Source organism: Geotrypetes seraphini, chromosome 19, assembly GCF_902459505.1.
Source record: "Geotrypetes seraphini chromosome 19, aGeoSer1.1, whole genome shotgun sequence".
Classification (NCBI taxonomy): domain Eukaryota; kingdom Metazoa; phylum Chordata; class Amphibia; order Gymnophiona; family Dermophiidae; genus Geotrypetes; species Geotrypetes seraphini.
Genome location: NC_047102.1, coordinates 39,822,981 through 39,843,271, shown reverse-complemented (window position 1 = coordinate 39,843,271; position 20,291 = coordinate 39,822,981). Strand labels below are relative to the sequence as shown.

At 42.0% G+C, this 20,291-nt stretch overlaps 1 protein-coding gene across 8 annotated transcripts in view; it reads right to left on the bottom strand.

Moving 5' to 3' along the window:
• KCNQ1 (potassium voltage-gated channel subfamily Q member 1) overlaps positions 1-20,291 on the bottom strand; it is a 705,822-nt gene that overhangs the window by 464,197 nt on the left and 221,334 nt on the right. For all 8 annotated transcript variants that reach the window (XM_033928568.1, XM_033928567.1, XM_033928571.1 and 5 more), the window contains 4 exons: positions 15,713-15,791; positions 9,834-9,930; positions 8,141-8,281; positions 2,378-2,488 (listed from right to left, as the gene is read on the bottom strand). In XM_033928568.1, the coding sequence (XP_033784459.1) occupies positions 2,378-2,488; positions 8,141-8,281; positions 9,834-9,930; positions 15,713-15,791 (428 nt within the window). The remainder of the gene's footprint in view (positions 1-2,377; positions 2,489-8,140; positions 8,282-9,833; positions 9,931-15,712; positions 15,792-20,291) is intronic.

Below are 20,291 nucleotides of genomic sequence, written 5' to 3'. Positions count from 1 at the left end.
TGGCCCCTGTGGCCTCCCCCGTCTATGGTGCTTGGTGAGGGGGCAGCATTTCATCCTTTCCCTCAGCCAGCATATTGCTTTGAATACTCCCCTCCCAGATATTCGAAATAAAAATTTTAAGGTTGATACATGGAATGGAACTGAATTGGACAAGATTCATCTATTCTTGATAGACACAGATGCATAATTCATCCCTTTCCCATACAAGTCAACCTTTCAGGCAGTGTTTTTCTGATTGAACACTGAAAAAAGGAATCACTAAGCTTTCATTATTCTGCACAAACCCCAACAGTACATAGTTTTTAAGTTGGGATAACCATAGAAAGATGAAGATTTGGGCAAAATTAAGGAAATGAAAACACAATTACTGTATTTTTCACTCCATAAGATGCACTTTTCCTCCAAAAAAATGGGCTGAAATAAGGGTGCGTCTTATGAAGCGAATATACAAAAAACCCAACTCGGTGGTACCTTTAAATGTTGGAGGTCGGTGGACAGCTGCCTGCTGCTTGTTGGGGACCGCAGAGCAGAAGCGTGCTAATGCCTGGGCCCGGACACTTCCCTAATTGGGTCGGTCGCTGGTTCTTCGCAGAGCTGCTGCCTGCTGAGTGCGCTGCTGCATGTGCAGGAGCCACTTCTGAATGTCTGCTCAGTTCTACTGAGACAGCCATTCGGAAGTGGCATCCGCCCACGCAGCAGCGCGCTTGTGTGCCGCTGGCCCCGACGTGCCAGTAATCAGCAGGAAGCTGTCCACTGACCTCCAACATTTAAAGGTACCGCCGGGGGGCTGGGATTGAATTAAAATGTGCTGTAGGGGGTATGTAAAAATGATGATTGATGGGGGGGTGCTGGGTCAGAATTTAAAAGTGCTGGGGGACAGGGATTGAATTTAAATGTACTGGGGGTATATAAAAGTGATGATTGGGGGCTGGGATGGAATTTAAAGGTACTGGGGGGTATGTGGGGGATGATTTAAGGTACTGGGGAGCATTTGGTTGTATGGGGGGGGATGATTTAAGGTACTGGGGCCATGTGGGAGTATGGGGGATGATTTAAGGTACATGGGTGAGGGCTTTACTGCCTGCCTGCCACTAGGCCTGCCTGCTTGTTACTAGGCCACTAGGCCTGCCTACCTGTCACTAGGTCACTAGGCCTGCCTGTCACTAGGCCTGCCTGCCTGTCACTAGGCCTGCCTGTCACTAGGCCTGCCCGCTCTGTGCCCTGCCCCAGCCTACCACTAGACCACCAGAGGGGGGGGGGGTAGGGTACAGAGCCTTGCAGGGAGGGGAAACAGGATGCGGAGCCTGGCCTGAATTTAGTTCAGAATGGTTTTTTTCTTGTTTTCCACCTCTAAATCTAGGGTGTGTCTTATGGTCAGGTGCGTCTTATGGAGCGAAAAATAGGGTAACTGGAATCAGAAGGATTCAGGAAGAGTTGCTCTAGATACCAATGTTATAATTGAAGATTAACATAGTAAATGACGGCAGATAAAGACCTAAACGGTCCATCCAGTCTGCCCATTAGTTCTTCTCATTAAAAATACATGATTAAATTAATTTGTCTCTTCTTTGATATTTCTGAGCCATAGACTGAAGTCCACCTGGTATTGTCCTAGGTTCCAACTGCTGAAGTTGCCATCTAAGCTCACTGCAGCCTATCCAACCATCCCGTTGTTTGAAGGATATCTACTGTAAAGTCTGGCCAGTAACATCTTCATGTTCCAAGTAAGTGGAGTATCCCATTGATGCCCTCCCCAGCTCATCCTACAGCCTTTTTCTATTGACATGTTAAATTGTAAGGAGGCAGGTGGTCCCATACTGACAGAGAGGGATTGGCCCAGTTGTAGGCGTACCAAAACATCATCATATTGACAGATTTCACTGACACACGCTGATATAATCCAACGTTATGTGAAAACAGTTCATTTTTTCTGGCCAGGTCATTTACCAAAGAGTTTACAGCAATAGAAATGGACCATCAGTCCGACCCAGGAAGGCAATATCATTCTGTCAGCTATATTTATATGTCTTAATAGAACAGACCCAAGATACCTTAGAGGTTTATTGATAAATTACTTATCACAATGCTACTGTTAAATTGGAATTTACTTGTCTTACTGCACAATCTTATGAAAAATGGATCTGACAGAAATCCACTTTGATGCCCATTATTTAAAATCAGGAAGAAACTCAAAACTTGCATCTTTTACAGTTATTGATAGAGATCAAGTTCAAGTTTTATTAAGATTTGTTATCTATGCAACATCATATATTTCAATGCACATAACAATTTTTAAAGCTGCATCATGTATTTTATGTTTTTATTTTTAATGTTCCTTATTCATAATAATACAGTGAGCAATCAAGTTTAAACATACCGCAGGAAGAGCGAAAAATGAGATTGCAAACACCGAAAAACAGGAAGCAATAGTCTTTCCTATCCACGTCTGAGGTACCTTGTCACCATAACCAATGGTTGTTACGGTCACCTAGGAAAAGTACAAACGTTATTTAAAACAGAAACTAAAACAGGATTTAAAACAATATCAAGGGATGGGCAAAAAAGACACGGTATGAAACAAAAGGTCCAAACCCAAATTTTCAATTGAAAAAAATCACTTGGCAGCCTCCCAATGAACAATGTTAGAAAGAGATCAGGTGTCGATGCCCATGTCAATAATTTTTAAGCGTGCATCCACCCTGGTGTATTTTATAATCTGTGCATGGGTATGTGGGAGCCACCCAAACTTCACACCTGTACATACCTGCCAGCAAAGTATGCACAATTATGTCAAATATGTAATTTTAGATCAGTCAGTATTTTATAAGAAACCACATACATGCAAAAATGATTGTAAAATTACCTCTAAAAGACTAAAAAAATGTGATATTACTATACACAGGGGCTAATAATTAAATATGGAGCTGTGAAATACAGCAAGGCATATACCACCTCAGTGGTGTAGTTGGGGGACTCAGTGGGCCCTGGATGCAGTGGCGTAGTAAGGTAGGGGGCGGTGGTAGCAGGGGGGGGAGGGGCAGTCCGCCTTGGGTGCTGTCTTGATGAGGGGCAAGCACCTGTCCTCCTCTCCATCCCTCTCCACTCCTTCGCGTGTGCACCGCTTCTCTTTCCCTGTACCTCTGTAACACATCAGTATCGGCTCTTCCTCTGACATCACTTTCTAGACCTGCGCTTAGGAAGTGACATCAGAGGAAGAGCCAATGCTGGCACGACAGCAGCTTGGGGGCTGCTGCTCATACCAGGAATGTTACAGAAGTATGGGGGAAGGGAAGTGGCATGCACATAGCAAGAGGGGGCAGGAAAGGAGCGTGTGGAGGTGGGGGGGGATGCCACAACCCCATGCGTCTTTTACCCTCATTACGCCACTGCTTAGGTGGGAGGACCAAGATGTCCCTCCCCTTAGGTCAGACATCTTTCCCTTCCCCGGGTCATAACTGCACAGGTCCAGCACTTCTTCCCCTCTCCCCCAGTTACTATAGTAGCAAAGACAGCACTAAAGGTTGCCTTTCTGGCCAGTGAGGCCTATCCTCTAATGTAACTTTCTGTGAGTGGGATGCAGCAGAGGAAATGCCCCACCAGCCAGAAATGCAGCTTTTAGTACAGCTCTGTTGCTGTAGTATTTGGAGGACCCGGCGGGTAGGTAAGCAGCTGGTGGGTGAAGAGGGAGGGAGAGAAGCGGTGCCAGACCCAGGTGCTCAGAAGGGAGGTTTCAGCTGTAGGCCATCAGGCGGTCTTGGGCAAGTCACTGAGTTCGCTCAATGGTAGCTAGTGGCATAGTAAGGGTGCCCCCTATCCCACTGCGTGTGTGCCCCCTTCCCTTTTTAACTTCTTTGGAATGAGCTGCATGCCCATGTTGGTGTCAGCTCACCCTTTCATGTCATTTCCTAGGTGTGGCTCCTGGAAGTGATGTCAGAGAAAGCGCCGATGCTGGGAAAGTAAAAAAGGTACGGGGGGAGGCAAGGGGCATGCAAGTGCAGCAAGGAGAAGAGCGGGGGGGGGTGGAGAGGAGGGGTGTTGTGCCCTTAGGAAGACCGTGCCCGGGGCAGACTGTACCCCCTTACTACGCCTCTGATAGTAGCTATACCCCTACATCTCCTTGTTTGTAACAGGGTACTTAAATATAAGCACATCTTGTAAGGTTAAATTCTTAGACTAGTGCCATTCACTCAAGTGAGTGCTTGCTTTTGCCTGTAAATGGCAGTAGCACTCCTAATAGGATAGAAAACTAATATTCTCTAATTATGTTCTAAATGACTCGTCACATAATTGTTAGGTGGGCACTCACAGACGCATGGGCAGAGCTGACATTTATGTGCAAAACTTACAATATACTGTAAACTGCGTACTTATAGGTCACATTTAGACACTAACATTTATGCCAGTCATAGACCTGGCGTAAGCAGGGCTGGTGTTAGGGGTGCACATACAGGGCAACTGCCCTGAGCCCTCCTGCCTGAAGTTGAAAGAGGGGCAGCTTGCAAGCAAGCTTTGGGGCCCCTCCCTAGTGTCTGCCCAGGGACCTCATCATGTCTAGAAGCAGCTCTGGCCATAAGTGTTGGCATCTGACAGTTGATGCCAACTGACAACCTAACATAAAGTATGCACATTCTTGCCATTATAGACTAGACCCGCTTACTTTTGGCACCTAAATGCCCAGTTGTAGAATCATCCAGACAGTGCATAAAAGGGAGCTGCTGTTTGGCTGCTTTTGCTCCTCATTCTGATGGTCTCTTTCTAGGGAAAGGGAATGGGGACTTTTTGTGGCTTTGGCATTTCAAAGCTGACATTCAAAGCGGTGGGCACTGGAGGATTAAGTGACTTGCCCAGGGTCACAAGGAGCAGCACCGGGATTTGATCTCGCAAGCTCTGGGTGCAGAGGCAGCAGCTCAACCAGAGAGCCACACCTTCAGTCTGTCTCTTCTTATGCGAGTCAAGTATAGGACAGTGAAGCCATTGTGACATCACTGATGAGGCTGACGGAATGAGGCTTTATGACATCACAATCTCAGCTCTGGAATGCTGCTACTCTGTGGGTTTATGCCAGATACTTGTAAACTGGACTCGATGAAAGGGAATGGGGACTTGCAAACCACCTGTTTGTCACTTTGGCATTTCAAAGCTGACATTCAAAGCGGCGGGCACTGGAGGATTAAGTGACTTGCCCAGGGTCACAAGGAGCAGCATCAGGATTTGATCTCGCAAGCTCTGGGTGCAGAGGCAGCAGCTCAACCAGAGAGCCACACCTTCAGTCTGTCTCTTCTTATGCGAGTCAAGTATAGGACAGTGAAGCCATTGTGACATCACTGATGAGGCTGACGGAATGAGGCTTTATGACATCACAATCTCAGCTCTGGAATGTTGCTACTCTGTGGGTTTATGCCAGATACTTGTAAACTGGACTCGATGAAAGGGAATGGGGACTTGCAAACCACCTGTTTGTCACTTTGGCATTTCAAAGCTGACATTCAAAGCGGCGGGCACTGGAGGATTAAGTGACTTGCCCAGGGTCACAAGGAGCAGCACCAGGATTTGATCTCGCAAGCTCTGGGTGCAGAGGCAGCAGCTCAACCAGAGAGCCACACCTTCAGTCTGTCTCTTCTTATGCGAGTCAAGTATAGGACAGTGAAGCCATTGTGACATCACTGATGAGGCTGACGGAATGAGGCTTTATGACATCACAATCTCAGCTCTGGAATGTTGCTACTCTGTGGGTTTAATCCAGATACTTGTAAACTGGACTCGATGAAAGGGAATGGGGACTTGCAAACCACCTGTTTGTCACTTTGGCATTTCAAAGCTGACATTCAAAGCGGCGGGCACTGGAGGATTAAGTGACTTGCCCAGGGTCACAAGGAGCAGCACCAGGATTTGATCTCGCAAGCTCTGGGTGCAGAGGCAGCAGCTCAACCAGAGAGCCACACCTTCAGTCTGTCTCTTCTTATGCGAGTCAAGTATAGGACAGTGAAGCCATTGTGACATCACTGATGAGGCTGACGGAATGAGGCTTTATGACATCACAATCTCAGCTCTGGAATGCTGCTACTCTGTGGGTTTATGCCAGATACTTGTAAACTGGACTTGATCAAAGGGAATGGGGACTTGCAAACCACCTGTTTGTCACTTTGGCATTTCAAAGCTGACATTCAAAGCGGCGGGCACTGGAGGATTAAGTGACTTGCCCAGGGTCACAAAAAGCAGCACTGGGATTTGATCTCACAACCTCTGGGTGCAGAGGCAGCAGCTCAACCAGTGAGCCACAGCCCTTCCTAACATTATACTCTATTCAATGGGACTCTGCCAACTGATTGCTCCAATGGAAATTCTGGGTTTAGAAAAAGTCAAAGAAATTATCTCATCACATTTTGAATTTTGTTACACCAAGTAAACAAGGCTTTTGCAATGAAGGCTATTTTTACCAGAGTTATAAAGCCCTGAACTATTTGTTTTATCTCAGTAATTGGACCCAGATACATTTTACGTGTTATACACCACAATGTTCCAGAAGGTCTAAGTAATGTATGCTGTACTGCAGGAAATTATAATGAAAAACAGAACCCTGATTACAAGAACAAGCTGGCTCAGTTTGAGCCATCTGGCAGTCCCTGCATGCGTGAAGTCGTTAGATCATACCAGAGGTGACATAATTAGCACAGATATGTGAGGCAATTGGCACAGGCCTGTTGAACTAGCCCCAGCTCTGGTCAATACCACCTGTGCAGACTAATTTATAGGTTGGCTAATCAACAGACTTGCCATCAGGCAAGAAAGCAGAATCAAGGTAAAGATTATTCCCTACGCTGCCTCTTGAGAAGTTATACCAGGACTGGGGTCTGTCCTTGCTTAGTTTGGGTAAATTTGAAATCACGATATCAGCTGTCTCTAGACCAGGGATGGGCAACTCTGGTCCTTGAGGGCCAGAATCCAGTCGGGTTTTCAGGATTTCCCCAATGAATATGCATGAGATCCCATTTGCATGCATTGCTTTCAATGCATATTCATTGGGGAAATCCTGAAAACCCGACAAATGGAGGTGTGGTTAACACCAGAAACGACCTTAGGCTCTAGTAGGTGCCGCCGTAGATGTGATTCATGTGAAACTCAGGTGTCAGAAATGTAGGCCTTAAAAACCCTGACCTACATTTCCGGGGCCTATGTTTGACCTGGCTGCAAATCTGCAACCGTAGCTGGTTTTGGAGGTGCCGGACAATACCGGTAACGGCTGCACAATCTAGTCCTAAGTGTTAGCTGGATACTTAAGCGCAAGTGGTATAATTTAAGGGGGCATAAACATTGATAGAGCTTCCATTTATGCAGGTAACGTAGAAAATACTGTAAGGAAGCACGAGCGCCAATCACTTTTAGTCACGCACACATGTCATCTCTTAGGACTGATATAACGGCAAATCAGTAAAAGTAAGGCAAGACAGCACCAGGTAACAGAATCTGAGTAAACCAAATGCTGAGGCACCTGAGCTATAGAACTGCCCCTGGGCCTAAACAAAGAATTCTGAAAATCCAAATGGACCAAGATCTAGCACAGTGGTTCTCAACCCAGCTCTTGCAACACACCTAGCCAGTCAGGTTTTCAGGATATCCACAATGAATATGCATGAGATAGATTTGCATACAATAGAGGTAGTGCATGCAAATTTATCTTGTGCATATTCATTGTGGATATCCTGACATCCTGACTGGCTGGGTGGGTCCAAAGACTGGGTTAAGAATCCCTGTTCTAGCATGATATGGGTGTAAGTTGCTGACACCGTGAAAAATACAACCAAGCCAAGCAGGAGTATGAAATTTTTGCTTTTAGTAGCTCCAGGGTGCATGAAAACACCGCAAAAAGATCACTCAGATAATGTGTTCTCACTATTTTTAAAAGCTGTGGGCCTTGGTGATCCACTGACAACCTAACCAGGAATGTCCAAAATCACTCCTGGATTTTCAAACCTTTATCCAAGTTTTGTATATCAAGAAATCTTTAAGCCAAACGTTAGGAAAGCAAGATTGACCCAGCTGCTCTTTAAGGACATCTTGCAACCAGCCCTTAAAACTCTGAGTATCCATAGCAGAACTAAGAACCCAGCACCTGAGGTATCATAGGCTGTAAACAACTTACTACTCCCCACCACAGGGCGTCTGCATAGCTGCCAAACTGGGTCTCTCCTGAATCATCCACAGCATCTTTTTCAGCGAGGTAGACAAAATAGGAAGAGAAAATCAGACCCAAAAAGCCGATGTAAAGTGTTGTTATCAACTCCTAGAGGAAGAAGCCAACAAGACCAATTAAGAACTGTAAAGCTCTAGCAATTAGTATAGATGTGTAAATGATTAATTCACAAAAGCTTTGGAGACGGAGATTAAAAGACTACCATTAATCATGTCCCTAGGAAGCTGCAAGAAGATAAGGCTTCCATCAGCACTTCTCAAAGAACTTGAGAGGATATTGGATTTGAGAAACAGATAAGGATACTATTGATTGGTAACCAATCTGTGAACATTTAATATCTTTTGGTCTAAAGAAAATAAAAGTCAACATCTATAGACCTTAATTTTAAAGAGATGCTCAGAAGGAATGTGAGAACTGCTGCTAACCAACTACTCTTGTTGAGTAGTATTCTATTGGATTCTCCTATGGACAAGGTATTTACTCAATGAAATAAAACATAATCAAAACAGAGATAATATAAAATCATAGCACATCACCAGCATCTGTCCACCGTCCAAATTAATCTAACAGAGTATGCAGTATAAAATATACCAATATTCCTGTGCAAAGTCCTCCACTGTCATTCTTGTTGGTGGGTGGAAAAATATCTTGCTTTCAATACCAAAAGGCAGGCAGGTTTGGACCTGGCTTTTTCTTGCAATTTAAAATGCAATTATTTTAGTGCCCCTCTGCCATCACTAGCCAGAATGCCAGTGGTCTCCCACTCACTTCTCAGCTGCTTATAGGAAATGCTGCTGTACACATTTAATCACAAATCCCCCCCCCCCTTTCACAAAACCATAGCGCATGGTAACAGCTCAGACGCTCAAAGAATTCCTATGAGCGCCAGAGCTGTTACCACTGTGGCCGGTGCTAAAACCCACGCTATGGTTTTGTAAGAGAGGGGAAAATCTGTCTAGAAATCAGTGTATACCAATGTGCCCCCCCCACCCAAGGTACATGAGAGACAGTAGAACAAGTGTTGTGCACAGCCAAAAATAATTAAAAAAAGAGGATCATTTTATATTTTCCAAGTTTTCCCCAATTTTTAGCTGTTTTATTTGGTTTGCTTCACACATTTGTTTTTATGTAGAATTGTATGCTCATTAAAACTTGTTTATAAGTGCAAATCAAATATATGCATGTTAATTTATAAGTACATGTACACATGATCAATTTACATGCATTAAAATTTTTAGGCACCCAAATAATCTGAATACATGCTAACAAATGTACATCCTGGTTGATATCATTCTCCCTACTGGGCACCATCTAGCTGCTTGCAGTTTAGCACAGAGCCAAGTCTGCTGGAGCTGCCACTAGCAGTATGTCTAGCAGAGAGAAAGGTGTCAACCATGCACCACAGAATCCATACATCATAACTGATCATATCTGACTATCAGGAAAAAGTGGATGCTCCCATTGCCCTAACATACAGCAGCCTGCTAAACTATAAAAAAAGTTATAAATGCAAATTATGCAGCTTAAAACAACACAGTATCATAAATGCAATTATAAGCAAAATGTTGGACTTGATTGATGCTGGAGTGTGCAACCAAACCAAAAATACACCAATTTATGGCATTGCTCTCTCTCAGCTTACCTGCCTATGGATAAAAACAACTGATCCCAGTAGCCTCCAAGTTCCACCCTGGCGATCAACATGCAACATTCGGAGGATTTGCAGAAACCGGATACCTCTGAAACAACATATGGAATAATATGGAATACTTAAGAGGGGAGAAAGAGTAGCCTAGTAGTGTCAGAGCCCTGGACTAATTGAGGAGACATTCAGGACCCCTTCCTTGCATTGCTAATATCATTACTCTGAGTGACCCAGGACACTTTTTTCAAAGTGAGGTCTTTAATGCAATTAGTTCTCTTGGTCAACAAATTATGGAGAAACGTAAGAAAATCCAGCCAGAGTCAGACCACAATCCATCAAACCCTACATTCTGTCTTCAATAGAAGCTAGTTTGGATCATAAGTATATGGTAGATGCAAAAATGGACCTCTATTTCTCATAGTTAATTTCCAAGCATGAGCAAAGGTCTACTTGGTAATTTTTATCAACTTCTTCTCCAGAATCTTGTCCAAACCTCTTTTGAATCCAACTATTAGTTGCTTTGACCATATCTTCCAGCAGTAGATTCTACAGCTTAATTATATGGTGTGTAAAAAAATAACTAACTTTCACAGTGCCCTCTTATTTTTGCGTTCTTTGAAATGTTAATCTTGTGGAAATTTGAGGACCATTAAGAAGTATTTTGATACTGACTCCTTTCGGTTACTGGTCCAGTCTACTGTACTGTCTACTTTGGATAATTGTAATATTGTTTATTTGGGGCTACCAAAAAAGATTTTATTAAGACTCCAACTAGTTCAGAATGCAGCAGTCCATTTGATCTTTGGTCTTAAGAAATATGATCATGTCAGTCCTTTTAATGTCAGACTGCATTGGTTGCCTTTTGAGGCCAGAGTATTTTTTAAGTTTGGGTGTGTTATAAGGCTCTTTTCGGTTTATTACCTACCCTCTTATTTGGTGTCTTACCTGAAATTGTCTAATTCTATAAAGTGTACCAGAAATTCAGGTATGTTCCTCTTCCCTACCCCAAGGGCCTGTCGTTACAAGACTTTTTTGGACAGGACATTGGAATATCAGGCAGGGAAGATGAATTCCTGGATACCCAAGCCTATTCTTATCTTACATTTAGGAAATTCTTACATTCAGGAAATTCTTATCTTACATTTAGGAAATTACTTAAAACTTACCTATTTGATAAACAAGAATGTTTAGAACACAAGAATTGCCGCTGCTGGGTCAGACCGGTGGTCCATCGTACTCAGCAGTCCGCTCACACGATGGCCCTCTGGTCAAAGGTTAGCGCCCTAACTGAGACTAGCCCTACTTGCGTATGTTCTGGTTCAGTAGGAACTTGTCTAACTTTGTCTTGAATCCCTGGAGGGTGTTCTTCCCTATGACAGACTCTGGAAGAGCGTTCCAGTTTTCTACCACTCTCTGGGTGAAGAAGAACTTCCTTATGTTCGTACGGAATCTATCCCCTTTCAATTTTAGAGAGTGCCCTCTCGTTCTCCCTACCTTGGAGAGGGTGAACAACCTGTCCTTATCTACAAAGTCTATTCCCTTCAGTACCTTGAATGTTTCGATCATGTCCCTTCTCAATCTCCTCTGTTCGAAGGAGAAGAGGCCCAGTTTCTCTAATCTTTCACTGTATGACAACTCCTCCAGCCCCTTAACCATCTTAGTCTCTCTTCTCTGGACCCTTTTGAGAGTTGATATTTAAGATGGTGTTTTTATTAGGCTATGTATTTTTAATTAACTTTTTATTTGATTTTGCATTTAATGGATGTTGTATTCATAGTAGCTGTGTTTTTTTTAAATTGTATTGTATTTTTTAACTGAAATGTCTCTGTTCCTTTGTTGTGAACCGCCTAGAATTGTTAGTGGGGCGGTATATAAGAAAATAAATTATTATTATTCCCTATTTCTCCATTCCAGCAAAATTTCTATCATCTCTCTCTCCATTGCCATTTCTCCAAGCTGAAGAGTCCCAATCTGTTTAGCCATTTTTCATAAGGGAGGTGCTCTACTATTACTCATTTCTATAGTGCTGCTCGATGAATGCAGCGCTGTACCCTAAACATGTCCCAACTCAACAGAACTTACAATGTAATCAAGACAGACAAACAGCACAAATAAAGGATTATGGAATTACTTATGGTGCAAGTGATTAAAACAGACACGAATACTGAATAAAACAGTGGGCCTTCAGCCTAGATTTGAATAGGGCCAGAGATGGAGCTTCATGTAGTGACTCAGTAAGTCTAATCCAGGCATGCGGTGCAGAAAGATATAAGTTTGGAGTTGGCAGTGGAGGAGAAGGGTATAGATAAGAGACGTTTACCTGGTTTTTTTTCTTCTTTTCACCTTACATGAGAACTTAAGAATAATCTTATTGGGTCAGACTAATGGTCCATCTAGCCCAGCATCCTGTCTTCATGGAGACCAATCCAGGTCACAAGTACCTGGCAGAAACTCAAATAGTAGCAACATTCTGGAGCCCCAAAGAGTAGCAACATTCCATGCTACCAATCCAAGGCTAGCAGTAACTTCTCCTATCTGTCTCAACAGCAGACTATGGGCTTGTCCTCCAGGAACTGGTCCAAACCTTTTTTAAACTAGCTATATGACTCATACCACATCATCTGGCAATGCATTCCAGAACTTAACTCTTAGTGAAAAATATTTCCTCCTCTTGGTTTTAAAAGTACCTGCCTGTAACTTCATCGAGCATCCCCTAGTCTGTAATTTTTGATGGAGTAAAAAAAATCAATCCACTTTTATCCGTTCTACACCACTCAGGATTCTGTAGACTTCAATAACCTCTTTAGTCTTTCCTCATACGAGAGGAGTTCCATCCCCTTTATCACTCTTCTTTGAACCTCATCTTGGTCACTCTTCTTTGACCCTTTTTCTAGTTCTGCTATTATCTTTTTTGAGATAAGGCGACCAGAATTGAACAAAATGCTCAAGGTGAGATTGCACCATGGAGAGATACAGAGGCACTATGACATTCTTAGTCTTGTTTACCATTCTTTTTCTAATAATTCCTAGCACCTTGTTTGCTTTCTGGCCGGACAGAAGGTGTCAGCAATGACACCCAGATCTTGTTCTTGGGTGCCGACTCCCAAGGTAGACCCTAGCATCTGGTAACTATGATTTGGGTTATTGTTCCCAATGTGCATCACTTTGCATTTGTCTACATTAAATTTCATCTGCCATTTGGATGCCAAGTCTTCCAATTTCTTAAGATCTGCCTGCAATTTTTTCACAATCTGCATGCATTTTAACAACTTTGAACAATTTGCAAATTTAATCACCTCACTTGTCGTTCCAATTTCCAGATCATTTATAAACAAATTAAATAGCACCAGTCGCAGAACAGATCCCTGCATCACTCTATTTACCTTCATCCATTGAGAAAAATGTCCATTTAACCCTACCTTCTCTATGATAACCAATTCCACAACTGAACATTGCCTCCTATACCATGACTTTAAATTTTCTCAGGGGCATCTCATGAGGAACTTTGTCAAAAGCTTTCTGAAAATTAGATAACACTACATCAACCAGCTCACCTTTATCCACATATTTATTCACACCTTCAAAGAAGTCAAGCAATTTGGTGAGGCAAGACCTCCCTTGGCTGAACCTATGCTGACTCTGTCCCATTAAATCATATTTGTCTGTGTTTCACAATTTTATTTTTTATAATTGTTTCCATATTTTGCCTGGCACTGAAGTCAGGCTTACCCATCTGTAATTTCCCAGATCTCCCCAGAAAACTTTTTAAAAATTTGGTTAACATTGGACATCCTCCAATCTTCAGGTACTACAGACAATTTTAACAACAGGTTACACTAACAGCAGATCAGCAATTTCATATTTGAGTTCTTTCAGAACCCTGGGATTTATACCATCCGGTCCAGGTGATTTAGAACTCTAACTTGTCAACTTGGCTTCGTATGTCTTCCAGGTTCACCAAGATTTTTTTCAGTTCCTCCGCATCATCACCTTTGAAACCCATTTATGGTTCAGGTAGAGCTCTTACATCTTCTGTAAAGACCGAAGCAAAAAATTAATTCAGGGCTCCTTTTACTAAGCTGTGATAGCGTTTTTAGCGCGGGTTTAGTGTGCGCTAAAAACGCTATCGCAGCTTAGTAAAAGGAGCCCTCAGTCTCTCTGTTGTGGCCTTATCTTCCCTGAGCACCCCTTTTATTCCTTGATCATCCAACAGTCCCATGGATTTCTTCACAAGTTTTCTGCTTCTGAAGTACCTAAAAAAATTGTTACTAAGAGTTTTTTCCTCTTTACCAAGTCTCTCTTCATATTCTTTTTAAACTTTCTTTATCGACATTTTGCATCTAACTTGCCAGTCTCTCCTTATTTTCTTCATTTGGATCCTTTTTCCATTCTTCAAAGGATTTTTTTTTTGCTCCAATAGCCTCTTTCACTTCACTTTTTAACCATTCCAGCTCTTGTTTTCTCTTCTTTCCATCTTTGTTAATATGTGAAATATATCTGGTCTGGGCTGCCAAAATGTTATTTTTTAATAACATCCATTCCTAGTTTACAGTCCTTATAACTTTTTAACCATTTTCATCATGTTATCATAGTTGCTCTTTTGAAAATTAAATATCACTACAGTAGATGTATTTAGCAACATCACTCCAAATATCAGCTCAAATTTTATATCCATTTTTTTTTTAAATAATATCCGAATTGGTTTCGATAAAAGGAAAATTTTCCTATTGGTTATATTAGACATGGCCGAGGGGTATGGGCAGACTGGATGGACCGTTCAGGTCTTTATCTGCCGTCATTTACTATGTTACTATGTTATGATCACTGTTTCTCAGCGGACCCAACAGTTACCTCCTATAATATGCCCTGCATTCCAAATCTAAAATAGCTCCCCCTCTTGTTTTAAGCTGTATATTAGAGAATGACACGTTGACAAAATTCATCACCGTCCCCGTCCCCGCGGATAACCGCAGGAAATAATCCCATGTCATTTTCTAGTGTCTATTTCAACCTCAGTCCTTCTACATGATGAATTTTGTCACTGTGTCATTCTCTACTGTATATTCCTTCCTTTCACACATGGAATTTCTATCCATATGGATTCCACACTGCTATCTATGTCATGCAGAATGTTTATTTTGTTTGAATCAATTCTCTATAACATATAACACAACCCCCCTTCAATTTGATCTACTCTTTGCCATCCTTCTCGGAACTTTTCTAGTTCTGCTATATAATTTCTGTGATAGAGGGATCAAACTGCATACAGAATTTAAGGTGCAGTCATACCAAGGCATGGTGACATTCTCTATTTTGTTCCTCATCCCTTTTTTAATAAGTCTTACCATTCTATGTGCTTTTTTAGCAGCCATGACATGCTGGGCTAAAAACCCACTACAGAGTCCTCAACCCAGGCTCTTTGGCCACATCAAGCCAGTCAGGTTTTGTGGATATCCACAATGAACGTGCATGGGGTAGATTTATACCTTCGGGATAGTGCATGCAAATTTCTCTCATGAATATTCATCACTGATATCCTGAAAAGCCGACTGGCTAGGTGTTTCCCACTGCTCTACTACTTTTGGGTGACCCTGGACAAGTCACTTTTTTTGCCTATGACTATGATCCAGTGGAATACACCAGTGTTTCCCAACTCTATACCTGTAGCATACCTAACCATTCTGGTTTTCACAATATCCACAACAAACATGCATGGGAGAAATCTGAATACACTGGATAGCCAGTGTATGCAAATCTCGCATGCATATTCATTATAATAATCCGGCAAACCCAAATGGCCTGGTGTGTCTCCAGGATGGGAAACAATGGAATACAAGATCTTAAGCTGAAAAGTAAAAACACTTGCACACTATTACCTGATTGCTGATGTTGCAAAGACCTGTCCATTGGAACCCACACAAAGAACTATCACCGATGCCACCACGACAATTAAATCTGGAGAAGAAAATAATCATTAAAATTCAGTTTTAATTTATTTGAATGCTATTTTAAATTAGCTGTACAACACCGGAAGAGTGGTGTCAACACAAAGCCCAAAAGTTTCTCAAAGCCTCTTTGTTATCAACATTTAATATGTATAAGGTGGATCGAGTACGGCAGGGGTGCCCACACTTTTTGGGCTTGCAAGCTACTTTTATTTATTTATTTATTTATTTATAATTCTTTATTTAAATTTTCAAATAAACAACAATTGTGCTTAACAGGCAATAAACGGTATTAATACATCCAATATTTCTTTTAGTAGTCATAATAATTATACAGAAATAAATCAATTTTCATTATTGGATCAATATATTAACAAAAAAGAAATAACCCATACTTTTTTTTTAACATAGTCCTCAATAAAGGAGGAAGGAGACAAGGAGAGAGAAATTCTTCCAGGAAAGATTACATATTAAAAATTTAAAGGAAATTAAGTGAAAACCGATGGTTTAATAATAATGATAGACTTGAGTTATACCGAAAATCACTATGGTGCAAATGAAACTCCTTTTCCCTCTAGAAAGAAATGTAGCTGCTGCGAATCATAAAAAATATATCTATTATTTTGAAATACAATAAAACATTTACACGGAAATCTTAACTGAAAAGAAGCTCCTAGTGATAGAACTTTTTCCCGATATGTAAGAAATTCTTTCCTTCTAGTCTGAGTCCATTTTGAAATATCCAGATATATATATATTCTTTCTCCCAAAAAAGAAACTTGTTTTAAACCATAATACAATTTCAGAATCATTTCTTTATCCTGATGGAATACCAGGGATATTACCAATGTAGCTTGTCCGGACAATTCAAGATTTGATGATTCCAAGAAAGTTGTTAAATCTTGTTCAGTAGTTGTATCAGGCTCTTTTATTGTCCTTTTTAGATAATAAATCTTTTGCAAAGGTGGTATATTCATTTCCACAATTTTTAATATGGAAACCAGGAAATCCTTAAATAATTCCCTAGGAGTTTTAAATTTAGACATAGGAAAGTTTAGAATCCTCAAATTTAAACTCCTATTTTGATTTTCCAAGTTTTCAATTTTACGAAGAAGAAAAACTTTATCCTTTGCATGTTGGTTATTTAAAGATTTAATCTCAGTTATAGATTTTTCAATATCTCCTACTTGTTTCACTTGATCACAAGAAACAGTTTCCAGTTTGTTAACTTTAGTAGAAACTTCAGCCATCAAGGAAATAAATCCAATACATACTGTTTGAAGATTTTCAATTGCTCCCCACAGTGAATCCAGTGTAACCACCGCCGGTTTCACAAGCGGCTTGAGATGAGGTAACCCGGGTTCCCGCTCTCCTTCCCGAGTTTCACCTCCCCCACTCTCACCACCGCTTGCCTGCAGTGCTCCTCCTCCTTCTCCTGTTCTTCTCTCCAAGTTCGCCTGCAACAGGGGTATCTCCTGAATCGGCTGTTGCCGAAATCCCTCTACAGGAAATAGCAACTCCGTTGCGCTGCTCGGGGGAGGAGGGGGGTCAGGTCCCAGAGGGCTCAGCGATGCGTCGCCGTCCAAACTGAGCTGCTCCTGGAGCTCAGCTGCGGATCCGCCCAACGCCATCGGAACTGCGTATGATGTGATCGCAGTTTGACACGGAGTTGAAGTCGCGGCCAAGGGAAGAGGCATATCCCTCTGCCGTCCCCTTCTCTTAGGCATCAAAACCAAACTGAAGAGAACGTTAGCAGGTAAAGTTGTTAATGCTAGAGCGGGAGCTTAGACTCACACGTCCACTCCTGTCGCCATCTTGTCTCCTGTCCTTTGAAAGCTACTTTTAAAATGACCAAGTTAAAATGATCTACCAACAATAAAATTTTAAAAAAACCCCACAAAGGACACTGTATGCAGAGAAAATGTTAATCATTTATATTCCACGGGTTTTCAAAGAGGTCAAGGCAGTTGACTTAATGCAATGTCACCTCAGAAACAACTATACAAAAATATACCCCCTCCCTTTTTACTAAACTGCGATACCATTTTTTAGCACAGAGAGCTGCGATGAATGCCCTGCACTGCTCTCGATGCTCATAGGCTCCCTGCGCTAAAAATCGCTATTGTGGTTTAGTAAAAGGGGGCCATAGTGCAAAATGTAGACAGCAGATATAAATTCTCAAAACGGACACATTTTGATCACTAAATTAAAAATAAAATCATTTTTCCTACCTTTGTTGTCTGGTGATTTCATGAGTCTCTGGTTGCACTTTATTCTTCTGACTGTGCATCCAATATTTCTTCCCTTCTTTCAGCCTGCTGTATGCTTCCAGACCTCATTCCCTCCGCCAACTTTTTCTTCCTTTCTCCCTGCCCCCCTCCCCTTTCTTTCTGTCTTCCTGTCCCCCCTTTCTTTCTTTCTTTCAGTCTCCCTGCCCCTCTTTCTTTCTGTGTCTTTCTCTCTCCATGCCCCTTTTCTTTCTGTCTACCTGCTCCCAAGCCACTGCCACTATCATCGGGGAACAGGCCTCCAAACCACCGCCGTTCCAAGCTCTCCCTGCTTCCCCACACAGAAGCGACAGGCTGACCAGATTTCCTCTACCCAACGTCATTTCTGAAGTCGGAGAGGAAGTTCCAGGCCAGCCAGGCAGCGATTGGCTGGCCCGTAACTTCCTCTCTGACATCAGAGTTGACGTCGGGTGGAGGAAGTTGGTCGGCTCAGCGCTTCTGAGTCGGGAAGCAAGTAGAACGCGAAGGCGATAGATTCGCGTTACCTTCGTGGTCTACCAGTCTATCACCCCTGGAGTACTGTACTAGCTTCCAAAATAAATTGGTGTAATGAAAACCAGGAAGGTTGTGGGATGGAACAGTGGCATACTGAGGGCAGAATGGGGGTGGACCACCCCAAGTGTAGCTGGTAAGGGGGTGCAGAGAGAAGCCGCAAGACTGTAGTCTGGGGTGTGTGGCAGTCGATTCCACAAGCCCCCAACCCCTCTGAAGTCAACTTCTTGTTCCAGCGCACGGAACTGGTAGAGTCAACAGCCGCGCTCACAAGAGTGCTCTACACAATCCCCCCCCCAACACACACACACACACACACAACCTGAAAGAAGGGGTACTCTACCTTGGATGGCAACCAATGGAGGTAAACCATTGAGATAAAGACAATCCTCTGGTAAGGCCAACCAAGAAGACACAAGCAGACTCCATGGCAGTTCCCTCCTCAAGACAACATGATGTTATTACCACTTTAGAAGGAAACTGTATCATCCCAAAAGTTTACATCTTAGCATTCTTTAGCTAGATAAAATATCTACCCAGCCTTTTGGGTTTTCTTTAAATTAATGACTTGAAGAATTAGCACTACACAGCGCTCTGTAGAAATTAAACTAGAAAAATTATAAAATAAATAACAGTTGTACAAGTGAAGGGCACAATAGAGTGGAGAAGTGGCCTAAGTTTTAGAACAAATGGGCCAAGAACCAAAGAAATTCAAAGCTAAATATGAAAAATAATTTGCCACAAGGCAAATTAGTGAAGATGTCTATCACTAAATGAAAGAAATAGTCTCAGAATATCACAAAAGGGGATCATATAGGCTCAGCCCTAATTTTAGTGATGATGGTTCTCTTTCATTTTCCTAATTACCCTTATATAGTGTATTAAATAATTTCTTTTCTTTATCTCAAATTTTTCAAAATCAAACTTCATGTATAAATAATTTTTAATTATCAAGTTAATTTTTAAATCTTTAAATATTATATTCTAAAAATCTTTTTTACTTTTCTTTGTTTGGAGTCAACATTTAGGGCTCCTTTTACGAAGGCGCATTAGGGCCTTAACGCACGGAAAAGCGTGCACTAAATTGCCCCGCGCGCTAGTCGCTACCGCAGCCTTTTGAGCAGGCGGTAGGTTTTTGGCTACCATGCGCTAAAACACTTAGCGCACCTTCGTAAAAGGAGTCCTTAATCTATGTCAGAAAAACAACACTTATTTAAGTGTCGAAAAGTGCTAAGTGCTAAGTCATATTACTAGACTTTTGCTGAGCACAATGCTATAATCAAGTTAATGATTTTTCAAGCATGATGTTACTTATCTCGCCATTCGCTTGCTATCTTATACTGGCCCAGACTGCATAATATCAATACCAATGGGTCCCGTTTCGCATTGAACCGCGGCTTCCTCAGGGTTTTTGTCGGGTTTTTCTAAGCGTACGGGCTCTTAACAGTCAAGTGCTTCTTAATATTATTTACTTGAGCTCCACGAAGAAAACCATTAGAAGACTAAAAATGATCCAGAACACTGCGGTCCGCCTCATATTCGGCCTGAAAAAATGGGAACATGTCACCCCTTTCTACCACAAACTTCACTGGCTACCCTTTGAATCCAGAGTCCTATTCAAATTTGCCTGCTTCTGCTATAAAACAGTATTTGGCCTATCCCCAAGCTACTTAAACCCTCACTTCTATCTGAATCACATAAACAAGTGCTCCCGCAGAATTCAACTCTTC